The 27027-nt window shown below is 41.7% G+C and overlaps 1 protein-coding gene across 4 annotated transcripts; it reads left to right on the forward strand.

The window, feature by feature from the left end:
- The first annotated feature begins 601 nt into the window (after positions 1-601).
- Positions 602-23900, forward strand: LOC306711270 (NACHT, LRR and PYD domains-containing protein 3-like). Of its 4 annotated transcripts, XR_013767515.1 has the most exons (17): positions 602-1037; positions 5817-6095; positions 6566-8357; positions 8456-8629; positions 9100-9273; positions 9446-9619; positions 10090-10263; positions 12579-12752; positions 13721-13758; positions 13914-13942; positions 14074-14120; positions 14890-15107; positions 15791-16056; positions 17114-17230; positions 18048-18189; positions 18949-21749; positions 21828-23900. XR_013767515.1 is itself a non-coding variant. In XM_079180127.1 (16 exons), the coding sequence occupies exons 1-16, from the start codon at positions 1013-1015 to the stop codon at positions 19494-19496; spliced, it is 4371 nt and encodes a 1456-aa protein (XP_079036253.1). In that variant the 5' UTR covers positions 602-1012; the 3' UTR covers positions 19497-23900. The 4 variants fall into 4 exon arrangements, 3 of the variants coding, with proteins under 3 accessions (XP_079036253.1, XP_079036254.1, XP_079036255.1); XM_079180127.1 differs by having other exon boundaries at positions 18949-23900; XM_079180128.1 differs by lacking the exon at positions 9446-9619 and having other exon boundaries at positions 18949-23900.
- Positions 23901-27027: the final 3127 nt, after the last annotated feature.

Consider the following 27027-nt stretch of genomic DNA (forward strand, 5'->3'; position numbering starts at 1 on the left):
TTTACTGTTTGAAATACTACAATCACTTTTAAGAATCCATCAAATGCGTATAATATAAGTAAGTCAGAAGCTAAAGTGGTGATTAAGGGACAAATCAAAAAGAGATGGCAGAACGAACGTAATAAAGGAAGTAAAGGAAGATATCTGTTTAAAAATAAACCGTTGGTTGGGAGTGCAGGATCTAGTGGACAAACTAGGAAAGAGGAAATGATTATGACAAGACTAAGGAACGGCCGTACTGGTCTGAACAGTTCCCTCTATGTGATTGGAAAGCATAACAACGGAAAATGTGAATTTTGTGGAGAAGAAGAAACTGTGGATCGTGTTTTATTGTCCTGTCAGAGGTACGAGTCAGAGAGATGGGAGAGGAGAATATCATCAATGTACTAAAGAAAAGCTTTAGTGACACATGTTGGAAACTTTTTCTGGAATATTTAGAGTCAACAAGACTAATGAGTAGAATTTCAGAATGTTTTCTTCTATTTTTTTTTTTTTTCTATATGTATATAGATATTTATATATATTTGTATATACATATCTTTATTGATTTACACACATATATATGTATGTATTTCTTTTCGTTTGGTTGTCGTATTGGAGTCCTTAGTCCACACTCCAGATCAGTGGGCGGCGGTAATGCATCCGAAAGCTGTTTGACAACCTCCATAAAAAGCAAAAGAAGAAGAAGAAGCAGCAGGCGGCTGAAAACGGTCCGACTTGAACGCAGTTTCTGGTCAACGCCCCTTTCTGCTTCCGCCTGCTCTCTTCTGCTTTCCAGAAGAGACGCAGTTCATCTCGGACGAGCCTCTGACATGTTTGGTATTCCAGCATTCACGAAATCCTCATCTTTGCAACGAAAACACGAGGAGCATGTGTGAAGAGGAGCACACACACACACACACACACACACACACACACTGTCTAAAGTCGCGATAACGCTGCAAGTCGGGTCTGACAGCGTTTCCACTGCGGAAGTTACAGGACACACCCGACTTCACTAGAGGATGTTAACATGGAGCTGACTTCAGCAAAGGCAAGTACTTTTACTACAAACCTATCCTCTGTCCGACATAAGCCGTCAATCTACGAGGTCATGATTTTCACTTTTCATGTTTTACTTCTTTCTCAAAGTTTAAAAAGTTTAACAAACTTCTAACAAACTTCTGGAACAGTTTGTAGTGAGTTTTCCTTCAACCACTTAACTGGCTTTGTTTCACTGTCACATGTCTGACGTGTTTTGTGGTGCATGTGTGCTGTTAATAAACATGTTTGGATATGAAACGTGTCTGATATAAATGACATGCTGCTGTTGTCTCCGGCCAATCGGCTGCAAAGATTCAAAGAGGCTCGTCATCGTTTCCTCTCCTGCAGGCAGCCTCTGGTTTGCTGTGGTCTTCAGGTTTAAACCTGTCACAGTTACATAACCAGCACAGGGAGCCTCATGGGGGGTTGTCTTCAGATGGATGTAAACAGAGATGAGATTCTACTGTAAACTGTGTGCACACGGTCATAAACGGGCAAAGCGTCGTAGTGAGTTCCTTCATGTAAAAGCAGAAGGTTGTTTTTGTGCCTCTGTGCAGAGGATACACAGCCTGCTTTGACTTTGATGGACTATCAATATATATAATATATATATATATATAATATTTATTTAATATATATTTGTCATTAGATGGTTAATTAGCAGCTTCTAGTGGACAGGTGATGGAACTACACCATGTGTCGGTGACTTTGACCAGGTGTCTATGTGTAGGAGCCGCATTTAAGTTCATGTCTACGTATTTTAATTACTGATCTTTTTCTTTATTTGTGTTGAAAGCAAGTGTGCCCCGCCCACAGGTGAGGAGGGCAACCTATAAGATGGTGGGCATGACGCATAGTGAGGTGGAGAAGCAGGTGACGGCAGATAACGTTTTTAACCTCGGCCTCAGCCTGTGACAGCGTCTGCTGACTGAAAGGCATTTGACTCTCCGTCAAAGCGTTCAGGAGTTAACTTACAGCCAACAAGCCACAGAAAGCACAACTCCCACACTGCGAAATATTATAACTGTATCATACCTTGAGTCGGTTTTGAGGGCCAAAACGGTAAAATCCGCAATTATTCCTTATTAGTAATGTGTTCGTCTGCTATGTGACTACGTCTGGAACTTAAAATGGCATTTCTCCGTTCATCTGAGCCAAAATGGTGGTCAGAATGCCAGCGGCGAATCATACAGGGGGCTTGGGGCTTGGGGGCTGACCGCTGCACGGTTTTGGAGTTTTATTGGCTGAAAATTCTGTCAATCACTTCATGAAACACACAAGTGTGTTCGTTTTGAGCACCTGGTTGTAACGAGTGGTCACATGACAAGATCCGCCCAGCAGAGCCTGAGCAAGGGCTCCAGACAAACAGACAGAGATGAGGAAAATGCATCCAGGAGAGATATGAGAGGTCAAAATGGGTCAAAATGATGCCAAACAGCTCTGTTAGGATATATTGTACAATATGAGTGATAAACAAAGTGAAATATATAATTATAAAGTATATAAAATTACAATGGAACAGCTGCAAATTCTGGTTCGAAAATGAGAATTTGGCATGGTTTTTTTTAGATAAACACCTATAACTGGGGTTTGCTTCACTTTATTTACACCAAATCTTTTTGTGAGGCACCTGCACCCTTTGTGCTATGAATTGGGAATGTTTTTAGGCTAGCCAGGGCCTCATTTAATAAATTACAGTGCTTTTTCTTCAGACAAACCTGGGAATTTTCCTTGTTTGCTGTGTTTGCTGTGTTCAGCTACTATTAACCAGTAACATATACACAATATTTACTCATCTCATCAAATCTCACAATCCCTAGTGTTATTCAAGCATCAACATTTTTAAAATAGACCTTGTAGTTACAGAATTGTAGTCTCAACAGCCCATAAACGTTGGCTTTGTATCAACAAGAACATATTCATCACATATGACATATAAGCTCCCAATCTCCCTCTTCCTATAGCTAGCTACTCCACTGATAAGTTAACTTGCTAAACACTGGCTATGCACGAGCCTAGACAGCATGCTAGCGCCATTAGCATGTTAGCATCGATCGCTAGCTTGATATTATAACCATCACCATGTATATACAGTAGAGTCTACTGTATATACAGGTCTGGCTACATAGTCTACTGAGTAGACTTATGGGCCTTTCTCAATATGCGTACTTCTCTGTACTTGTGAACTTGTGGACTTGTGAAACGTCATCAGTCTCAGCCCAAGTACTGTTCCAATTCAAAGTTCACATCAAGCCAAGCCAGGTCCAAATGCCCGGATGTGGCTCGCTCCGCCCATTTTACCGGGGATGCATCGGAGGTGACTTGTGTGTACTTGGGACAGCCAAATATCCCAGAATGCATTTTGCACCAGCAACAGGAAACAATGGTGGAGGAGAAATCACACAACTGGAAGTTGAAATGTTCGAAATACTACTGTTGTTAAGTCACAGAAAGTAATTTGAGGATGTTTTTAGGCGAGAAGTTAGTTGTTTAAGCATCAAATCCGTGGTCGGTTTGTCAAGATTCAGCCGATTAAAAAATCTGCTCCGACGATTTCGGAGATGTGAGGTGTTGCTAGCGGCAGTAAACCTGTACCGGGGGCTCAGCGCTCATGTTACCCGCCTAGAACTGCCTGATCTCGGCAGTAAAACCCAGTCAGCACCGGGGGCTCCGCGCTCACGATGCCCGCCTAGAACAGCCTGATCTCGGCGAGTCTTTTTGAAACTTGCCGCTGGTATTGACGTCTCTGTAGCGTTTTCCTCGTCGGCAAAGAGTACAGCAATCCGGATCTGATCCACATACACATATATATATATATATATATATATATATATATATATATATATATATATATATATATATATATATATATGTATGTATATAATATAATTTAAAAAATATTGTATTTTATTTTAAATGAAAACGAAAAAAGCAGGGTTGTCATATTTAGTTCGATTGTAAAAATACTTTACAGTAAAAAACGGATTAAACTCATTAGCAAGACTAGCTGAGGTGGTGATGTCATCAAGTAAGCTGCTGTTCCAATTGTCCATACTGCGTCCTCTGAACTTGAAGTCTGGACTTGGAGTCCAGACTTCAAGTTCAGACTCCAAAAGTTCACAAGTCCGTACTTGTGAACTTGGGTATTGAGAAAGGCCCTCTGTAGCCAGACCCAGACATAAGTTATACATCAAGCTAGTTGACATCTTTCACACTCAGATACAATATTTAACTTGACAGACAATCAGCTGAACTTGAAGATCTGAAGACTGAACTCCTGAACTGTTTTTTGATTCATGGAGAAAGTATTTTGAGTATTTTAAATACAAAATTACTCCACTCTAAAGTATTTTGTTACAAATTACGTTAGATTTTTAATCAGCCCTATCAAATACAAATTACAAAATACTCAAAAGTAATAGAAATACTGCCCATCTCTGGCTACAGGTGAGGGAGAGGAGTGAGGAAATACAAACACCTCTGATAGGCTGACGTCTATCTACAGAGAGAGAGAGAGAGCTCTAAAAAGAGAGAAGTGGATCCTGAAAACAGAGCTTTTAACAAAGAATGGACGGACTCTCATTTGTTCATTCGTCTGTCTGTCTCATGTGTTCAGATATCGTGGTCATTATTAAAAGCACTGATGTGAAACGCCACCACGAGACCAAACACACATCTTTAGACCAAACACTCCAATCTGACCTGAGGACGAGATGTTGAGATGTTGAGATTGATTATTATAAAGTTGACTGAGACCGTTATGATGTGAAATGATTTAACAAAAGAGAAGAACAAAGTTAACTCCAGACGCTCTTTCATTTTTTCTTTTTCATTCATTTTTCTAAAATCAAGCACCCTCTTTAAAGATGCAAGTTTTTCCAAAAATGTGTATTTTATTTTGAGATGGATCCCTTATTTCACTTGAAATGAGAAGAACATTTATTTATGTATTTAAATGTATTATTTATAATCCATCCAGTTAGATGTGAACACTGAGAATAATAATTTGTGTATTTTCTTTATTTGATTTGACAGTTGTTGACTACACAGAGACGTTGTTACTACTACTAGGCTTCTTCAATATATATATATATATATAACTCTAAATAATGTCTTAGTTAACAGAAGGCAATCCTTCAACTAGTACATTTGAATTAATATATACTCCTATAATCCTATACTCGCATCTCAACTACATAATTGTCTCAAAAAAAAAAATGTCAAAGGTGAGAGCTTGCCTCGGTTTTTCGTTCCTCTTTTGTGTATAAAATACACAATATATATATATATATATATATATATATATATATATATATATATATATATATATATATATATACTTGTGCTATTTAGTGCCATATATATGGCACTAAATAGCACAAGTTAGATATTGTTGTAATATAATGTAATGTAATAATGTAATGTAATGTAATATATATATATGGCACTACATTTTTATATATATATATATATATATATGGCACTAAATAGCACAAGTTAGATATTGTTGTAATGTTCCGAACCTTTGCACGAAGAGATTTTCTCCATCTGGACCTTTTTGGAATGTTAATTGAATACCCGGCCTTATAGGGAGCCGTTTTAGGTCACCACGCTCAGTTACTTGGAACTGAGCGCTACAACTGTCAAAGCAGGATCACAATAATTATAAGACGTTATTATGAACATTGTTCCTGTCACAATGTACAGCATGATTATTGTTCTATCATCACATGATTTTAAAATGTAAGAACTGTCGTATTATGAAACGATATCTTCTGTATCTTGACAGAGAGGACAGATGGAGACCCCTATCGTGGTCTTCAAGAGAACTTTGGATGATTTAGGAGCCGACCAGTTTAAAGAATTCAAGTGGTACCTGCAGCAGGAGGACCTAGAAGGCTTCCCAGCAATCCCAAAGAGTCGACTGGAGAATGCAGACCGGATGGACACAGTGGATCAGATGGTCAAGAACTACGGCATAAACACTATTAAAGTGATCCGGAATGTTTTAAAGGAGATAAATAGGAATGATCTAGTGGAGAAATTATCAAAAACCATCTCAGAACCTGAAGGTAAGTCATGGTATGAAGATCAAAGTAGAATATTACAAAGACTTCAACAAACATTATTAAAGTAAGCAACGTCTGAATTTGAACCACAGAGACTCATGTCTTGTGTTGCACCTTGGCTTAAAGACCAAGCTACCAAACAAGACGATAAAACGTCTCAGAAGAAAAACCAACAACACAAAGGCAGACAGTCCTGTTTCTGTTTCCTCTAATGTTTAAAATGATCACACTGGTGTGACTGTAAGACACTGTTTGGACGTCATTAATTCTCTTTGTAATAAAGTAATAAAGCTTCTGGTTATTTGGAGACCAGAGTTCATGGACACATGAAGCACAACATGTCAGTTGATGTTAAATGATACTCAGTCATTTTACAGTAGTTACCTGTTCAGAGCCTTTAGTTATCAAATGAGATGAATAGAAATGACTCACATTCACATTCATTGATTTTTATCTTTGTTTTATTCATGCAGAGATTCTTACTGAGTGTCAGCGAAAACTCAAATCCAACTTTCAAAGGAATTTCCAGAAAGTGTTTGAGGGAATCGCTAAAGCAGGAAACAAAACCCTGAATCAGTTCTACACAGAGATCTACATCACAGAAGGAGGGACCGGAGAGGTCAATGATGAACATGAGGTCAGACAGATTGAAACAGCATCCAGGAAACCAGACAGACCAGAAACAACCATCAGACAAGAAGACATCTTTAAAGCCTCACCTGGAGGAGAGGAACCAATCAGAACCGTGATGACAAAGGGAGTGGCTGGCATTGGGAAAACAGTCTTAACACAGAAGTTCACTCTGGACTGGGCTGAAGACAAAGACCACCAGGACATACTGTTCACATTTCCATTCACTTTCAGAGATCTGAATGTGCTGAAAGAGAAGAAGTTCAGCTTGGTGGAACTTGTTCATCGATTCTTCAGTGAAACCAAAGACGCAGGAATCTGCAGGTTTGAAGAGTTCCTGGTTCTGTTCATCTTTGACGGTCTGGATGAGTGTCGACTTCCTCTGGACTTCCACGACAATGAGGACCTGACTGATGTTACAGAGTCCACCTCAGTGGATGTGCTGCTGACAAACCTCTTCAAGGGGAACCTGCTTCCCTCTGCTCGCCTCTGGATAACCACACGACCTGCAGCAGCCAATCAGATCCCGACTGAGTGTGTTGACATGGTGACAGAGGTCAGAGGGTTCACTGACCCACAGAAGGACGAGTACTTCAGGAAGAGATGCAGTGATGAGGAGCAGGCCAGCAGGATCATCTCCCACATCAAGACCTCACGAAGCCTCCACATCATGTGCCACATCCCAGTCTTCTGCTGGATCACTGCTGGAGTTCTGGAGCATGTGTTGAAGACCAGAGAGGGAGGAGAGCTGCCCAAGACCCTGACTGAGATGTACATCCACTTCCTGGTGGTTCAGTCCAAACAGAAGAAGGTCAAGTATGATCGAGGAGCTGCGACAGATCCACACTGGAGTCCAGAGAGCAGGAAGATGATCGAGTCTCTGGGAAAACTGGCTTTTGATCAGCTGCAGAAAGGACACCTGATCTTCTATGAATACGACCTGACAGAGTGTGGCATCGATATCAGAGAAGCCTCAGTGTACTCAGGAGTGTTCACGCAGGTCTTTAGGGAGGAGAGAGAACTGTACCAGAACACAGTGTTCTGCTTCGTCCATCTGAGTGTTCAGGAGTTTCTGGCTGCTCTTCATGTCCATCTGACCTTCATCAACTCTGGAGTCAATCTGCTGTCAGAAGAACAAACAACCTCCTGGTGGTCTACATTCTTAGGAGACAAACCTAAACATCTCCACCAGAGTGCTGTGGACAAGGCCTTGCAGAGTCCAAATGGACACCTGGACTTGTTCCTCCGCTTCCTCCTGGGTCTTTCACTGGAGACCAATGAGAAACTCCTTCAAGGTCTGCTGACACAGACAGGAAGTAGCTCACAGACCAATCAGGAAACAGTCCAGTACATCAAGGAGAAGATCAATGAGAATGTGTCTCCAGAGAAAAGCATCAATCTGTTCCACTGTCTGAATGAACTGAATGATGGTTCTCTAGTGGAGGAGATCCAACAGTCCCTGAGTTCAGGACGTCTCTCCACAGATGAACTCTCTCCTGCTCAGTGGTCAGCTCTGGTCTTCATCTTACTGACATCAGGAAAAGATCTGGACGTGTTTGACCTGAAGAAATACTCTGCTTCAGAGGAGGCTCTTCTGAGGCTGCTGCCAGCGGTCAAAGCCTCCAACAAAGCTCTGTAGGTGATACACTACGGATACATTAACATTACTGAATATGTTTGATGTTTACTTTGATTAAACATTTTGTTTGTATTAATCCCTGTTCCTCCCCTAGGCTGAGTAGCTGTAACCTCTCACAGAGAAGCTGTGAAGCTCTGTCCTCAGTCCTCAGCTCCCAGTCCTCTAGTCTGAGAGAGCTGGACCTGAGTTACAACAACCTGCAGGACTCAGGAGTGAAGCTGCTCTCTGCTGGACTCAAGAGTCCACATTGTTCACTTGAAACTCTCAGGTGAGCATCAGGTGATTTACTACAAAGATGACAAAGTGGTCCAAGTGTCTGATCTACTAAGTTCATGGTGGTGTTACCAACATGTTACTGTGGGACAACAATGTCTACTAGTGTCTCTGCTGATATGCATTTGTAAATAATGGAGTAGAGTGATGGTGAACTGGCCACTATCCTGCTCGGGATCAAAGTGTTGGATGTCTTGTCTAACCAACATGAACATCCTTTGGCCCACCTGCTTTCAGGGAACCAGGACGGTTTAAGTCGTGCTTTTAGTTTGTTAGAGCGATCTACTGCACTGGAACAACTTATTTCACTGTGATAATGATTTTAAAATATCTTTTTTTTTATCGAAATGTCTGTTTCCAAAAGAAGATGAAACCAAAATGAAAGCCTCTCATGTTCATGATGAAGATAATGATTCATTGTGTATCGATATAAGAAACTCTGTGTGTTGTTTTGTGTGTTTGCAGTCTGTCAAACTGTGGGATCAAAGAGGAAGGCTGTTCTTCTCTGGTCTCAGCTCTGAATTCAAACCCCTCCCATCTGAGAGAACTGGATCTGAGCTGGAACGAGCTGAAGGATTCAGACGTGAAGCTGCTGAGTGGTTTTCTGGAGAGTCCACATTGTAGACTGGAGACTCTGAAGTAGGTTCACTGTCTGCTGCTAGTGCAGCACCTTCATGTTTCATCAATAACTCTCTTTGATTTATCTACGTATAGATCCATAAAGTGATACATGTTCTGGTAATATGTTCCACTTCACATCAGCTACTTTGATTAAACATTTTGTTTGTATTAATCCCTGTTCCTCCCCTAGGCTGAGTCACTGTCACCTCTCACAGAGAAGCTGTGAAGCTCTGTCCTCAATCCTCAGCTCCCAGTCCTCTAGTCTGAAAGAGCTGGACCTGAGTGACAACAACCTGCAGGACTCAGGACTGAAGCTGCTCTCTGCTGGACTCAAGAGTCCACATTGTTCACTTGAAACTCTCAGGTGAGCATCAGGTGATTTACTACAAAGATGACAAAGTGGTCCAAGTGTCTGATCTACTAAGTTCATGGTGGTGTTACCAACATGTTCCTGTGGGACAACAATGTCTACTCGTGTCTCTGCTGATATGCATTTGTAAATAATGGTGTAGAGTGATGGTGAACTGGCCACTATCCTGCTCGGGATCAAAGTGTTGGATGTCTTGTCTAACCAACATGAACATCCTTTGGCCCACCTGCTTTCAGGGAACCAGGACGGTTTAAGTCGTGCTTTTAGTTTGTTAGAGCGATCTACTGCACTGGAACAACTTATTTCACTGTGATAATGATTTTAAAATATCTTTTTTTTTATCGAAATGTCTGTTTCCAAAAGAAGATGAAACCAAAATGAAAGCCTCTCATGTTCATGATGAAGATAATGATTCATTGTGTATCGATATAAGAAACTCTGTGTGTTGTTTTGTGTGTTTGCAGTCTGTCATGCTGTGGGATCACAGAGGAAGGCTGTTCTTCTCTGGGCTCAGCTCTGAAGTCAAACCCCTCCCATCTGAGAGAACTGGATCTGAGCTGGAACGAGCTGAAGGGTTCAGGAGTGAAGCTGCTGAGTGGTTTTCTGGAGAGTCCACATTGTAGACTGGAGACTCTGAAGTAGGTTCACTGTCTGCTGCTAGTGCAGCACCTTCATGTTTCATCAATAACTCTCTTTGATTTATCTACGTATAGATCCATAAAGTGATACATGTTCTGGTAATATGTTCCACTTCACATCAGCTGCCTCGTTGTCTGCATGTCATCCTCTACAATCATGAAATGTACAACTTGTCTGGCTTCATGCTGCTGTTGGATGGATTACTGAACAGGCCTACCGGGCACAGGCCCAGGGGCCCAAAGGGTCAGGGGCCCCCTGACCTTCACCTACGAGATGTCACTCAAAGAGACACAAAACAACCACAGACAGGTTGTAAAGGGCTTTCTAACACAGACATGCTTCCGGTCTGTTGTTTTTTAATAGTAAATTCCATCTTCCACCTGAACGCTCCTCAGCCTCCATACCTGGCTCCAATCCACCAGCAGGACTCACAGCACGGGTTTTATTGACAATGTGAACCTGTTCTGGGATCGTGCCTCTCTGTTTCAAAGAGACGGGATCCATCCCAACAAGAGGGGCAGCTACATGCTATCAGCTAACCTGCAGCATACGGTGCAGCAGTCATCCACATGACTGTTACCACGGGAACATCCCAAGTCTCTTATTGGTCATTTCCTCGATCCTCGCTTGAACCGGACGTTGTTCTGCTCCTATTGACGGCCGTCCCAAAGCTCTGATTTAGCTCTGAGGAGAGAGGAGAGAGGAGGGAGGAGGGAGGAGGGAGGAGGGAGGAGAGAGGAGAGAGGAGAGAGGAGAGAGGAGAGAGGAGGGAGGAGGGAGGAGGGAGGAGGGAGGAGAGATCTCTGAGGAGTCATGAGCGAGGAACCAGGAGAACAGACTTCCAGGAAGTGTTGTAACGGAGGACACGCCCCCTCAGTGTTCATCATGTGATTGGACGCTGCAGCCGATCGACTGATGACTGAGTTTAACAGCAGAGTGAAGACAGATCAGATTAAACTCTAGTTTATATTTGATCTGTTTTCTGATTCACCGTCTGGTTTAAATAGATGTTCATTGTAGTCTGAACAACAAAAGAACCACAAACAACTTTCTTCATTTATTAAAGATTTGTGTTTTCATGATGTTTCCTCAATAACTTTTTGATGAAACAACTAAAGTGAGAGATCTTTACATCATTGATCATCATTTCATTCAGTCACGTGAGGCTGATCATTCAGAGTTTCATGAGTTTGATCATTAAGTTTAACCTGAAACATGGAGCCTCATACATTCATTCAGTGTTCAAGAGAAACAATCATCATGTTCTGTGTTATTTAATAATGATGTCACGATCTGAGTTTCTAAACGTACAGACGCAAATAATTCATGAATAAGACGAAAACATTCTGCTGATAAACAGAACACAGTTTGTTAAAGAGGAAACAGAAACAGAGAGAAACTCCTCTACAGTGATGATCACTGTGTGTCTTTATGAGTTATTAGTGTTATTAGTTACTATTATTAGTGCAGTGATCATGTGAACAGACACAAACTTCTCTAAAGTCTCTCCAGCTGTTAAAGCCGACTGACAGCTGATCAGATGTGATCAGCTGATCCTCGTCATCAGAAACAGACGTCGCTTCACGTGGAAAGGACGTCTCATGTCTGTTTAAACATGTTTCCTTGTTTCCTCTCCTCGCATGGTTTCCTTGCGTCTCTCCATGCATCCCTGGTGGGAGGGACTAAGATGCAAGGAAAGGACGCAAGTGAAGGAAACGGGGATGCAAATAAGAGACTTGGGATGTACCCCATGTCACACAAACACCCAGCAGACGGATCCCCCCTCTTCCTCTTCCTCTTCCTCTTCCTCTTCATCACAACCTCAGCACACTGAATCCCATGAGAGCTCCCCCTACAGGCCCCTCATGGTAGCAAATGTCAAGTCAACTCTTTGATCCTCTACTACTGCACCCCATTGAGCTCTCATACACAGGACGGAGAAACTCATTCCTATAACCTCCATCACTTCCTGTCACAGACCCTCTGCAGACGCTCTATGTCAAACCCCTCTGGTGCTAACCACAACTATTGACTGACAGTCCCTCTGCAGCCTCTGCTACCTCCTGCTCCTGACTGTGAGCCTGTTAGTTTGGGCCTTTTAAATATCACATCTCTACATAATACGTGTTTTTATCTCACTTTTACTTCATTTGAACATCTTGGTTTCATAGTGAACTCTAAAGATCCAGTGATCGTTTAATAATCTACAGAAGAAGATGAAACCAAAATGAAAGCCTCTCATGTTGATGATGAAGATAATGATTCATTGTGTATCGATATAAGAAACTCTGTGTGTTGTTTTGTGTGTTTGCAGTCTGTTACTCTGTAAGATCACAGAGGAAGGCTGTTCTTCTCTGGGCTCAGCTCTGGAGTCAAACCCCTCCCATCTGAGAGAACTGAATCTGGGTCACAACAACCTGAAGGATTCAGACGTGAAGCTGTTGTCTGAACTTGTGGAGAGTCCACATTGTAGACTGGAGGTTCTGTGGTCAGTTCAACATTCTTTCCTCCTGCAGACATAAAGCTGATATTGAACTGATCTTAAAGGATCTTTAAGCCTCAGCGGTAGTAAAAGTTCATTAACTGAGGCAGAGAAACGTTGAGCTACAGATTTAAATAAATCACATTTATTCATTTATTGCCTAACATTGGCTCCATCCCACATGGATTACAAGACAACACTTTTTTCCAGACGTCTTCTGCTCTTGAAAATAAAAACATGTAGAAGAAAATAGAAACTAAAACTTGGTGAAGAGCTATTGTTTCCTCTTCTTCAGACTTTCTGCAGATACCTGGCTAAGTTCTATGTTCCACTTTTAAACAGCCATCTCAGTCTTTGTGCATCGTCCATATTCATAAAATCTATGTTTGACTCACCAAACAAAGCATCGCAGTGTTCACGGTGAAAGAGGAGAGTAGAAACACAATGGAGCTCGTTGTTTCTATCGTTTAGAGAACACATCGGACGGATCGGCTTTTCTTCTTCTACGATCTAGACGAAGTTAGTTTCAACAGTAGAAGGTTAAATACCAGATGACTTATGATCATATACAACAGAATCCTCTGAACCATATTCAGTTCTTATAATCGTAAAAATACACAACTTTGGAAAACACAGATTCTGTAAAAAACAACAAAGTTGAGCTTTTTGTTATTAAATAAAGTCTCAATAAACCAAGAGCTGCAAAACAATGTTCATAAATCATTAGACCACGAACATATATATTTATATTATTATTTATTTTACATAAATATAATATATATTTAATATATACTTGATGTTCATCTTGTATTCTCACCAGGTTTTCTTCAGTAAATGATAAAAGTTACTAAACACAATGAATAAATATCTCTCTATCACACAACAAATGTTTCCAGTCTTTAGATTTTTCCTCATTTTTATGAAGCGATTTGATGCTTAAACTGAAGCTGCTTTGATGTTGTGACTCCCGACAGGTTGACTGACAGGGTGATCACTCAGACACACAAACAATGTGAGTATTGAGAGAATGTCCCCATTCAAGCTATTCTACATTAAAATCTGATCTTAATGAGCCTCATCGTAACAAAAAGTATTTTTAAATTCTGTTCGAGCTGTTTGAAGAACTTTGTCTGCTGATGTTTCTCTTTCTCTTCTTCTCTCCATCAGGTGTGAAAACAAATGTGCCCGACAAAGAGGTGAAGTTTATTTATTGAGGTTTCTCTGAGTAAATGTAATTATTGTGTACCAGGGGAACAGAGGGCAGAGAACTGTGGCTTGTTACTTGATTTCTATTGAAATAACTAACTTTGTGCCTTCTTCATTCCAGGCTCCATCCTCATTCTCACCTGAACACACAGCTGAATCTTCATACAGGTAATCCTATGAAATACACTATTCCAGCTTCTTTCATGGGTCATCAAGTTGTGATTCTAAACCAAGGTCTGTTGTCTGTGGGGAGCAAGTCAAAGCAGGACCTGGACCGTATTTATAAAACTGTGGAGAATCCATATAAAAAACAAGAATAAAATTAATAAAACGGTGCATGCATTCATTCACGGTTCAGGTCCTGGTTCAGGTCCTGGTTCAGGTCCTGGTTCAGGTCCTGGTTCAGGTCCTGGTTCAGGTCCTGGTTCAGGTCCTGGTTCAGGTGGCTTTGAACACAAAAGACGACATTGAAACGATGATGAACTGACAGAAGAACAAAGAGTCTGGGCCGGTATATGAATAGAGAGGTTGATGAGGGAATGAGATGCAGGTGAGGAGGTGGGCAGAGATGAGGGAAGTGGAACAACATCTCAAGAACAATTGTCTTGCGAGTATGTTCACAACAAGTAATACATGCTGCTGATGCTCATAATCAAGAAGAATCTTCCCGGTAACGTGTCTGACCAATGACAGAACAGCTTTCTGTGTGAACACAAACAAACCGAGGGGCAAATGCAACCACTGTACGAAGTTAGTCTCTGAATCGACAAAGCAAACAAACGCCCTGAATCAGAGTGGAGTTGTCCTCTGGGTGTCGTCACGCTTTACGATCAGTTTCCCTGAGCTGCACATGGACACCTGTGAGTGAAAACAGATCATGTGACCAACAGGCCAATAGATGCTTCTTATATTCATTCGTCCTTTCCGTGTCCTACAGGTTCAGGTGTCCTGGTCCAGGTGTGTTCCAGTGTTCTTCGACTGGACTGGTGTTTGTTATGGCTCAAGAGGCAGAGCTGCAGTACAGGACTGTCCAATGGGATGAGGCCCTCCTCCAACCAGCTGGCAAGAAGCCTGCAGGGCCGCTGTTCGACATCAAGAGTTCTGAGGATGCTGCAGTCTCTCAGCTCCGCCTCCCCCACTGTGAAACAAAGCACGGTAAAGACATGGCTGTCTTCAGTGTTCAGGAATAAATCACCAAAACTACAAAGAGTTGTATTAAACTAGCTGCATCTGATGACATGCAAAACATATATTATATTAGCAAATCAGCTCAATCTTCTGTCAGCGGTTAGCCAACCACACTGTCTAAAACAATGAAAGTGAGCCACAGAGCAGCTGCAGAGAGGTACTCAGCAGTGTGGGTACTGGTAGTTTCATTCGCTGCCAAACTCATCGTCGTACTGTTGTCCCTCCGCTGTGTCTCTTGCCTCATAGTAGTTGTTTGGGGGGTCGGTGATGCACTCAGCTGGGGTGTCACTAGGGACCGTGGGTTTGTTCAGAGTGGTGGGTCAGCAGGCAGTCAATGGCAGTATGAAGAAAAAAGTTGTTTTGAGGAAGTGTGAGTCACTGCAACCACAAGAGGTCCTTGAGAATGAAGCCATAACTGAAATATGATGCAGTCAGCTGTAGCAGAAGGTGAGATTAGCCGTGGACAGACACAGAGGTGCACACTCACATACACACACACACACACACACACACGCATGAGACCAATCGCATGATTCTCCTGGTGGAGAAAATAATGACGAATTGAACTCAAGTAGTAAGAAATGAATTAGGTTGGGATGAACCTGTTTTATCAATATAAATAAAGGTTTAACAGCTCTTTGCTTCCACAGCGTTGGTCTTTGACGGCCTGTTGTCTGTCGTCCACATCACTGATGATGGAATGACAATCCTGGAGCCGCTGGAGATCACGGATACTCATGTGGTGGTGAAGGTCCTGAACCTCACTGCTTTTGGCCTCGTCTGGGATTCCGTCAAGAGGTTTCTGAACGACAGGCTGCCAATAAAGAGCCAAGTTCTGCTGTTCCTCCGACCCCCGAACGTCAGGGATCAAGTTCTCGATGTGTTGCTGCTGCAGAAAAACATCCCTATGCAAGAGGTAAAGCTATCTGTCGTATGTGCTCACCAGCAACTCAAACTCTTGTTTTAAGCCACAGCTGTTTCCACAAAGACCATTCACACGTTGCTCCTCGTGCTGTGCTCAGAATCAAATCTATCTGAACTGTAAATCTTCAGATTGCTTTGTTCTTTTGATTCTCTCTCAGCAGTTATTTCCATCAAAATAATGGAAAAAGATTTGCTGAGATGATCACTCAACTGCGTGAACGTTATTAACATGAACTTGTGTCACATTTCCTTTTTCTAAAAATGGACTAGGCTAGCTCCAAAACTTAAAAGAACACGTTAGAATCTACAGACGGAGAGAGAACGGCTTCTGGACTTTCGGTATTTGGCGTCCCAGTTGAAACCAGCATTTCACTGGGTTGGAAGATGAGAATCTTCCTCCTGGATGCAAACTGAACTTCACATCATTGATTATGATTCGTTCAAAGCTGCATGACAGTCAACATATGAAGGAAAACTTTCCCTTCTCACCACTTACCCGAGTTGTTGTTCAAGACAACCTTGGTTTTAAATGATGGGTTTAAAATGCAGACGTATCATTGATGATCTGTATGATGATGAAATACTAGTGACTTCACAACAATTGAGGGATTCCTCCCTGTTTCCAGCAGCACTCTTTACAGATATTTTAATCCATGTGGTCACAGTTCAGTGGATCTGTAGAGAGGACAAAGAAAGGGATGCTTGCAGAGCTTCCATAAAGTTAATAACGATGATGTTCTGGTTCAATAAAAATGGGAAACAGCACTCTGAATTCAAATGATGAAGATGAACGTTTGATAACTCGTCTCTTTTCTTTAGCCTTTTGATAGTTACCATGAAGACATGATCTGTGTGTTTGCAGTGCTGCAGCATTAGTTTTTTTTATCTAGAAACATTTATTCTACGCTTTTATTCATTTATTTACAGTTTATCCTCATAATTATCTTTTTAATTGGCTGTAATTCTCATGTTTAGATGTGCTCTACACATAAAGTCACCTTGACTATCTGAGCTTAAACTAAACTAATACAAATGTCCCGTTAACGAAGGTTGCCAGAAGACAACAACCTGCGAAGTACATCAAGATCTCCTCTGAATGTGAGCTGGACGTTGGTAAAAGGTACCAGGTCCACTGTGAACCTGAGGGATTCTTGATCCAGCCTGAGGTGAGTCAGGTCACTTCCACACTTCTAAGGGTCTGTGTCCACATTATGTTTTATTCCTGAGCACCAGCATCTTTCTTCACTTTGTGTCTGTGATAGTTCCCTTAGCTGTTAGCTGTTAGCCAAACACACGGTCCTAAACAGTAACAGTGAGCTTGTATCAGCATTGTGTGTATTGGTAGCTCCGTTAACTGTTATCCCTCCACTGTGTCTCTGGCCTCAGTATCTTGTCGTGGCCTGTGTCCACATAGTGCCAGCGTCTATTTTTAATTGACAATCCGCCTTTTTTGTGCGGCCGCTGCTGGTGCTTGAAGTTAACATCCTCTGAACTGGTGATGCTGGTGATGTCACTGTAGAGAATGAAAGAGAAGCTTGTTTTGTCTGTCTGTCCTGAACTTTAGTCACAGATTATAGCTTGTGAGGGATTTCATCACCGTACACGTCGTCTCTGACGGATCGTCTTCCTCGTCTCTCAACGTTACGGGAGACAGATTGAGCATTCTCCAGCTCATCTATACAGAGTATGATGGTGCTCATGATGAAAAACAAAGTCAAACCAATAGATAGAAGCCCAAATAGATAATGAAAAGCAAAGGGGCGATGCTAGTGGATCAATGCTGGTTAGAGTGGTGAAATGTTGTCAAGATATTGTCATAGAAACAAGACAAATCGTCTCTGAGTGTTTTTGATGAAACGCTGGGATGAAGGGATCCACAGAGACCGTCCAGAAACAGACGCTATGCTGTACAAGTTTGGCTGCATGTATTCACACTCAGGGAGGAAGCAGATACACATTCTGACTTCTGGTTCTTGTTTTCAGTTTAAACTATTTGACTCGACGTATGGACCAAATTACCATCCGACATTTGAAGTTTTCCTGACCCCCAACACGGAGACAGTGACTTTGTCGGTCCAGGACGAAGAGAGGAACGAAGTCTGGAAGCGTCACGTATCTCTGGAAGGTAAAGACGATCAGACACCCAGTGATGGACGAGAGTAGAACAGAACATTCAGGGAGCTCCACATCTCATATCATTCTTTATTTAGGCTGCAGTCTTTATGCTCCGTATATCTGGAACAAAATGCAGGACAGCTGCACCTCTCTTCTGTCAAATGAAGGCTGAAGACTTTCCTCTTCATTAACCACTGTGCTGTAACTTTAATTAGTGTATTTTATACCCGTTTTATGCTGTTTTAGCTTGTTTTTATTTTGGCTCTTTAATGTATTTAAATGTCTTTTTATAATGTCTCTTTTATATTTTGGGCTTTTGATGTTTTATGTGAAGACTGAAGACCGTGTGCTGCTTATCATCAGGGTTCTTTTGAACCGCTCTTAGTCTGGGCTCTCCCCTGAGACCTGTTTGCCTCGGGAGACCCTACCAGGATCACTGAGCCACTCAGTGAAGAGTGGCGATTCACGGAAAATAAATTTATATATATATATATATATATATATATATATATATATATATATATATATATATATATATATATATATGTGTGTATATATATATATATATATATATATATATATATATATGTGTATACATTCTATCCTTTTTTTAAAGGAGAACACAGGAAGTTATTTACATAGCAGCAGAAATATGAGAAATATCTGGCTGTAGCAGTCCAAAACAGACTTTTCTTTTGTTTTGAACTTCACAATATTTTCTGTTTGTTGATTATAAAACACAAATAGTATTTTCTTTGTTATCTTCCAGGTCCAAGAGCAGAAATTCAACAGAGAAATGTCCCAGCAGCGGACGGGCCCCCGGCAGCGGACGGGCCCCCGGCAGCGGACGGAGACTCTCAGTTGCTGCTCTCAGTTCGGACTAAATTTGTCAACAAAGTGTCTGATCCTGTCCTGAACCAGTTGCTGGATAAACTTCTTGAGCGCGAAGTGATTACTGACGCTGAAATGGAGTTGACCATCATTAAACACAGAGCAGATAAAGCACGAGACGTGATTGACACGGTGAGAAGAAAGGGATCTGCAGCCTGCTCAGTTCTGATCGATGCTCTCCGTGAGGCGGACCCGTGTCTTTACAGAGAGCTGGGTTTGCCGGGACCCTGTCCTCTGCCGGGACATTTCCCTGTTGAATTTTCGCTCCCGGCAGAGGACAGGGTCTGTGGGGGTTTCCCTGTTGAATTTCCACTCTTGGCAGAGGACGGGGTCCCATCAGAGGACGGGGTCCCGGCAGAGGACGGGGTCCCGGCAGAGGACGGGGTCTGTGGGGGTCTGTGGGGGTCTGTGCTTTCCGTGCTGTAGATGCCTGCCTACTTTTTAAGGAGAACTGCTGTGTTTCTGCAAAGTTATCAGCTGTCTCAAGATCACCTGATAACAGAAACAGAGAAGTGTGATGGAACACACTTGTTTCTAAATGCTAAATATATCGTTCTAAATATGTGAACGCGTGGAAGGAAGTTAGTCTCACGAAGAAAGAAAGAAAGATAAAAACAAGGACATCAAGGCTGAACAAAGTGATAAAATAATAAACAGAACTCTATCGTAGTCCGGTGGGTCGTAAACTCTGCTGCCATGCAGTGTCATCAACGTCAGCCAATCAGGAGTCAGATAAAGACATTCAAATGTGAGTCTTCTGAGCTGTTGTACAGCTGGATGAATGAGATGCAGTCGTATATATTTAGGTTACGTGTCAATGAGGGAAAAGCACCAATAATAATGTAGTAGTATAAAAAAATACATCTATAGAAAATTAAAAGTTTTACCCATAAATAAATCATTATTGGTCCAAACCGGCCAATCAGAGCCGACTTGGAAAATCGTTCTTTTTCTTTTAGATTAATCCGCCGCTGAAAATAGTCCCTAACAAATGCACCATTTCCTCCAGTTTGTCAGATACAAACTACAGAGACCAGCTGTTTGTGTTTAAGAGATTTACTTCTTAGGTCCTGTGTCCGCAGGGCGCTGCATAACGCTCCTAGTGCTTATTTAATAAATAATAATAATTGATATATCACCTTTAAAAACAGAGTTTACAAAGTGCTTTGAAAGACAAAAACAAGACAATAATAAAACAACAGAAAGCTCAAGAGTGAAGATAAACAAAGCACGATAACTAAGGTCAGAGTTGAACCGGATAAAACAGAACAATAGATGAAAGGGAAAAAAACAATCGATACAAACTAATAAAGAAAATATAATAATTTAGTCAAATCAACAAATAAAAGTAAAGCAGTAAAGCGATGACATCACATGAAAGTCAGTCTGTAAAAATAGATTTTAAGAAGTGATTTAAAAGAGATGACTGAATCTGTGAGCTATGACAACATCTTGTTAACATATGACACACGTAATTTAAATAGTGCCGACGCTAATGCATTTAGTGGTGAACAATATATTTAGCTTCCTGATGAGGACAGGCAGCAGTTGTTCCGGCTTCCCCCCAATCAGAAGCAGCAAACCCCTCATGATCGGCAGCAACAAGGACCTTTTGCCCAAGACCACCCGGAATCAACGGACGAGGTTAATCAGCAGGCACCCATACCCACAGGGGATCACAGAGAGCCCAGAGACGAGACTACACCAACCTCCACTAGTGGTTGCCCGTTTGTGCTTCCGAGCACTGCAGACCGTCATGCTCCACAGGACCGCGGATGCCAAAAGCAGGCGAGCAGGAGCTCCAACCCAGATACCAATACGAGTTCTAATGCTCAGTCTTTCCAGATGGCCAACGATGATCAATCTGATCAACAAAACATTGAAATACAACAGCCCCAGGAGGATCTACCAGCCGGGAAAACAGCGCAGACCTCCGCATCGGAGGGCCCTGTCACATCCGAGGACTGCAGAGATCTACTGGACTTGATGCTCGCAGATTTGTTACCCCTTGACGGCACAGCAAGCACCCCCCCTTCATGAAGTCAACCAGGCGCCACCTGGGGACATGGAGGCACCACCCACCTTTTCCCTCCTCCCCGACTTTCCCCTGGAAAGTACGCCATCCCGAAAGCGCCCCCAGGAACCATCAGGTGATTCGTCCAATTCCAGTCCAGAACCACAGGTATGGTCCGACCCTCTGTCCACCTCTTCCTCTTACCTGGACCCCCAGGTCCAGGTAAGAGGACCTTACGGCTTTGACGGCTTTCTCAGTCGCCACCCAAATGAGTTGTGGCGTTGGGGAGGCAGAGGAGAGCTCAAGAGCCCAAAGGAAGAAGAAAAAGAAGAAGAAGGAACCTGGGTGTGACCCTGGACGACCAACTGTCGTTCTCAGCAAACATCTCATCGGTTACACACTCCTGCAGATTCCTGCTCTACAACATCAGGAGGATTCTCTCCTTCCTCACTGAGGAGACGGAGCAGGTCCTCATCCAGGCTCTTGTCATCTCCCTCCTGGTCTACTGCAACTCTCTACTTGCCGGAGCCCCGGCGTCGGCCATCAGACCTCTGGAGCTCGTCCAGAAAGCTGCAGCTCGCCTGGTGTTCGATCGCCCCAAGTTCTCCCACACAACCTCCCTTCTCCGTGCTCTACACTGGCTACCTGTAAGAGCTCGCATCCAGGTTCAGACTCTGGTGCTAGCCTACAGGTTCAGACTCTGGTGCTAGCCTACAGGTTCAGACTCTGGTGCTAGCCTACAGGTTCAGACTCTGGTGCTAGCCTACAGGTTCAGACTCTGGTGCTAGCCTACAGGTTCAGACTCTGGTGCTAGCCTACAGGGCAGTGAAAGGAACAGCTCCTTCCTATCTCCAGGCCATGGTCTAGCCCTACACCCCCGCCCGACCACTTGGCTCTGCTGCCTCGGGGCGATCGGTTCCCCGTCGCTCAGAGGTCCCTGTGGCCGATGGACCCGGTCTCTGTTCTCTGTCCTGGCCCCACGATGGTGGAATGAACTCCCCACTGACGTCAGGACAGCGGAGTCACTGCCCATCGTTCATCAGGCTGAAGACTCACCTCTTCAAGAAGGTCTACCCTGAGCCTTCCACTCAGCACTGATTTTATTCGTACTAGCTTATTGCACTTATTGTATTGCGGGTTAGCTCGTTGCACTTATTGTGTGTTTGTTTCTGCACTGTACGTTTGCTCTGGGTTATGCTCTTAGATACTTGTTTAAAGGAGATGCACTTATGACTTCTGGTGACTAGTAGTTCTCTTGAATACTATGTTGAATACACTTATTGTAAGTCGCTTTGGATAAAAGCGTCTGCTAAATGACTAATGTAATGAGAAAAGAAAAAATATCTTTTGGGAAAAACTGATTTTGTTTGTTTTTTTGGGCTGTTTTCATGGAGGCATGGTCTGTGTAAGTGGAAAATGTTTTTTTTGTTTTGGGGGAAATTGTCGTCAGAAGTGTATTGTAAGAACCTGAAAGTGTAGATGCCAATGTATGTAAATATTTGACCTGTTTGTCCATGTGAGAAATGTGCCTATATAAGTCCAACCATTCCAAGTTCACGACTTACCTCTCTGGCAATTCATCTCATTTAGAGATTGATCAAAGTTTTATTATTCACAGTGTAGCTACCTAATGTCCTGCTCTGCCAAGTCTTTCCTCGTCTCGCCCACTTGTGTCATGGTGTGTGTACATCTCACAATCAGGAAACTTGTCAGAATACCCATATTTGATTGGCTGAGCTGCATCACGTGTATCTCTAAGTCATGTGTGTGTGTGTGAGTCTCCATTCACGAATTAGCTCAATCAGAATCACCTGTGCGCCTGCAGCCTGTTCATGGAGAGAAAGCAGGAAACACGTCATAACCGCAGCTCCTATTGGTCCGATATGAATCCATGAGAGGAAGGATGAGCTGAAGAGCAGATCATGTGAAACACGTTACTGGAGGATGGAGCCTCTCCAGCTGTTAGCAGACTGGTGTGCTAGCAGGCGAGTGAGCTGTACCCAGCATGCAGTTCGGCGGTGTAATTTTATAAATGTACAATTATTAGTGTTACAAATTGTTTATGTGTCACAGACTGTTGTGTCGTGGTGATTTGCTCTGTTAAAGAGCGTTAGTTGTGGGTTGTTAATTGTTATAAATTTATGACCATGACTAGGGGTTCCTCTCAATACACACAAGAAAACTAGCTCCAATATTCTACTGCCTGTTTAAGTCAAACAGCACTTGATCCTGCTCGCTATGTGAAAATTTGATATATATAAGAAATTGAAACCGTTATACAAGATTAAATCTATGAGTATGGATCTAAATGCAGAAAAGAGAGATCTCATTCGAACGCAACGAGCTACCGGTAACATCGGCGTGTGTAGCTACATAGTGCGATGTCTTGGGGCAGTAGAATCCACACTGACAACATTTCTTGCGAAATTTTCTAGTTTTCTTCTTCTACAATCTAGACGATGTTAGTTTCAACAGTAGAAGGTTAAATACCAGATGACATATGATCATATACAACAGAATTCTGTGAACCATATTCAGTTCTTATCATCGGAAAAATACACAACTTTGGAAAACACAGATTCTGTAAAAAACAACAAAGTTGAGCTTTTTGTTATTAAATAAAGTCTTAATAAACCAAGAGCTGCAAAACAATGTTCATAAATCATTAGACCACCAACAAATATATTTATATTATTATTTATTTTACATAAATATAATATATATATAATATATACTTGATTTTCATCTTGTATTCTTCATCAGGTTTTCTTCAGTAAATGATAAAAGTTGCTAAACACAATGAATAAATATCTCTCTATCACACAATAAATGTTTTCAGTATTTAGATTTTTCCTCATTTTTATGAAGCTATTTAATGCTTAAACTGAAGCTGCTTTGATGTTATGACTCCCGACAGGTATGGTAACGGGTGGATCACTAACAAAAGCAAGTGAAGGAAACGGGGATGCAATTAAGAGTCTTGGGATGTACCTCGTGTCAGAGACGTCACACATCACGTGGTGTAGTTCTACCAGCTGTCCACCAGGTGGCACCATCTAACATCAGTGAACTCCAGATCAGCATCATCAGCTGCTGTCACTTCTTGTGTGATGAACAGCAGGACAGAGTGAAGCTGACGTCATCGGAGCTGAAGATCATCCTCACGCTGTGAGCTCCTCTTCATCTACATTTGTATATGACTCATGTTGTTCATGTTTGGAATCACATTTGTTTTTGTTCTTCTGGGAACTTTAGAAATCAAGATGTGACCCACTTCCTGTTTTAGGTCAGTTATGGTCACATGGAAGACAACTCCTCTCTTCATCTACTTTCATATTGTGATCAAAGTTCTGTGTTAAATGTCTTACGAGGAGAAAACGGTAAATGTTGTTCATGTTGCTCTGATCTGAAGAGGTTTAATTAGGGCCCGAGCACCGACAACGTCGGGTCCGCGAGGTCCCTATTGTATCTGTAGGAATTATTATTATACCCTATGATGAAAAACCGTTTAAGGGTATCTGTCATGTCCCCAACCTCCCCATATTTGGCGAGCATATCGGGACTGCGGGAAATTTTGATATTTTATGGGTCCAATGCTCGAGCATACAAAATTACTCGCTAGCGCCACCTAGATAATGGAAAGGCAAGCCCCAACAGCCCGTATGTCCAAATTACTTAAGATTTTACAGACATGAGCAACTGAATGAGTTCTACAAAAAATCCTCTTGGGACCCTAAGCTCCGCCTACCAACATTTTCCACCATTTTGAATTTTGTAAAAAAAAAAAAAAAATCACTTCTCCTAGGTATGATTGGTACCAAATTTGCTGTGAATCATTATTGGATATATATCATCAAAAGTTATGAAAAGTTTCTTGATATCTTATTGCATTAAGAATATATGGACCAATGAATTTCATGAGGAGTTGGCCTTCTACAGCAATATATATAACTTCAAATCCATGTGGCTTATCATCACGAAATCTGTAGCATATGTTCACATTGTGTCCTGTAACATACCCTCATATTTTTATTCCATACAACCACTAGGGGCCAATGCAGTAATACTCTCATTTCTTTGCATTTTTCGGCATTTTTCATAGTTTTCAGGCATTGTACTTTAACGAACTCCTCCCACAGAATTTATACAATCAACTTCAAATTTGGTCTAGATGATCTAAAGACATTAATGATGAAAAGTTACTGAAATGGTGTACTGACATTGAACGACCTTCGTTTTATGTGGCGCCCATTTCAGGCACATTTCGTGCCGTTCGCCATGAAAGAGGAAGTTGTTGTAACTACAAGGTACTTTATTCAATCTGCCCCAAACTAGTTTTGCATGATGCTGGTCCAGGCCTGAACACATCTCCATGCCAACATTTTCACAAAGTCATAGCGCCACCTACTGGCACAAGGAAGGTGCCATAGGTGATGGAAATAAATATTTCATATGGCTTTTTGGCTGGACCCTTTCAAACAAACTGTGTTCAGTGAATTATGTGCAAATGCAGTAAAGAAAAGAATTTTGTTCTACTGGGGTTAAAGTCGAAAAACAGTCAAAAAAGTCATTCAATCAGGAGAGACTTCATTAGAATTTCACAATAATTTATTACACATTGTACAAATGTGAATAGTGCAACGTCTTTGGCGATTGGACTCCATCCTGAAGGAAGACAATCGATGTTGATGAAGGGAGTTGCTGCGGAGTTATAAACAGCATAGTATAGGATGTCGAAAAAAGTCATGAAAAAGTCAGTGTACCATGTCGAAAAGTCATAACTTTACTTAAGTTACTTTATTTTTAAAGTTGCTTCTTTAGTTACTTTACTTTTTTAGTTACTTTTAAAGTTACTTTACTTTTAAAGTTACTTTTTTAGTTACTTTACTTTTAAAGTTACTTTTTTAGTTACTTTACTTTTAAAGTTACTTTTAAAGTTACTTTACTTTTAAAGTTACTTTTTTAGTTACTTTACTTTTTAGTTACTTTTTTAGTTACTTTACTTGTTTAGTTACTTTTAAAGTTACTTTACTTTTAAAGTTACTTTTTTAGTTACTTTACTTTTTTAGTTACTTTTTTAGTTACTTTACTTTTAAAGTTACTTTTTTAGTTACTTTACTTTTTTAGTTACTTTTAAAGTTACTTTACTTTTTTAGTTACTTTTTTAGTTACTTTACTTTTAAAGTTACTTTTTTAGTTACTTTATTTTTTAAAGTTACTTTTTTAGTTACTTCACTTTTAAAGTTACTTTTTTAGTTACTTTATTTCTATTTGAAAAACTCTTATTCCGTATCCCTGTAGTGTTGATTCAGAGTAAGCACTGCATTAATTACAACACCTTGCACATTTGGAAAACCAAAACTACACATATCTTTAATTTCAACCAACATATAAACAGTACAACCTGTAAACCTTACAGGTTTGGCGAATAGAAGTCTGTGTTCAGTGCATAATGTGCATGGCATGGGAGAAGATACATTCATCACCAGGTTGACCACAGCTGGCCGCTTCACTCCTCTGTGTCGGAGCTGTCTGCTGCGTCGGTGTTGTGGGTCAGCATGTAGTTGTCGATGGAGGGGCAGTTGTGGATGGAGTAACGCAGACGCTCAGCGAGGATGACCTGGCTCGTGTAAGGGGGCAGGCGAAACAGGAAGAAGCAGGTCTGTGCAGTAGGGAGGCCGTTGACGGGCTGTAGGACATGATAGGGGGAAAAAGTTTAGTAGTTTGTACTATTGATATGTTTGCCCTCGTCAACAGGCTCGTTATTTCCGTTAGCGATGACCTCACCCTATCAACTTTGATGATTTGGAACTTCTGCGTGATATCAGCTGGGTTGGAAGGCAACCTGGACCGGCCAGAGACGAAATGGAGGAAAAGCACTCGCTCCTCATTGGTGAACTCCTCCAGGCTACCTAATGTTCATCAGGCCTTATCCCGCCTTTC

The sequence above is a fragment of the Pholis gunnellus genome, assembly GCF_910591455.1.
Source record: "Pholis gunnellus genome assembly, chromosome: 19".
NCBI lineage: Eukaryota > Metazoa > Chordata > Actinopteri > Perciformes > Pholidae > Pholis > Pholis gunnellus.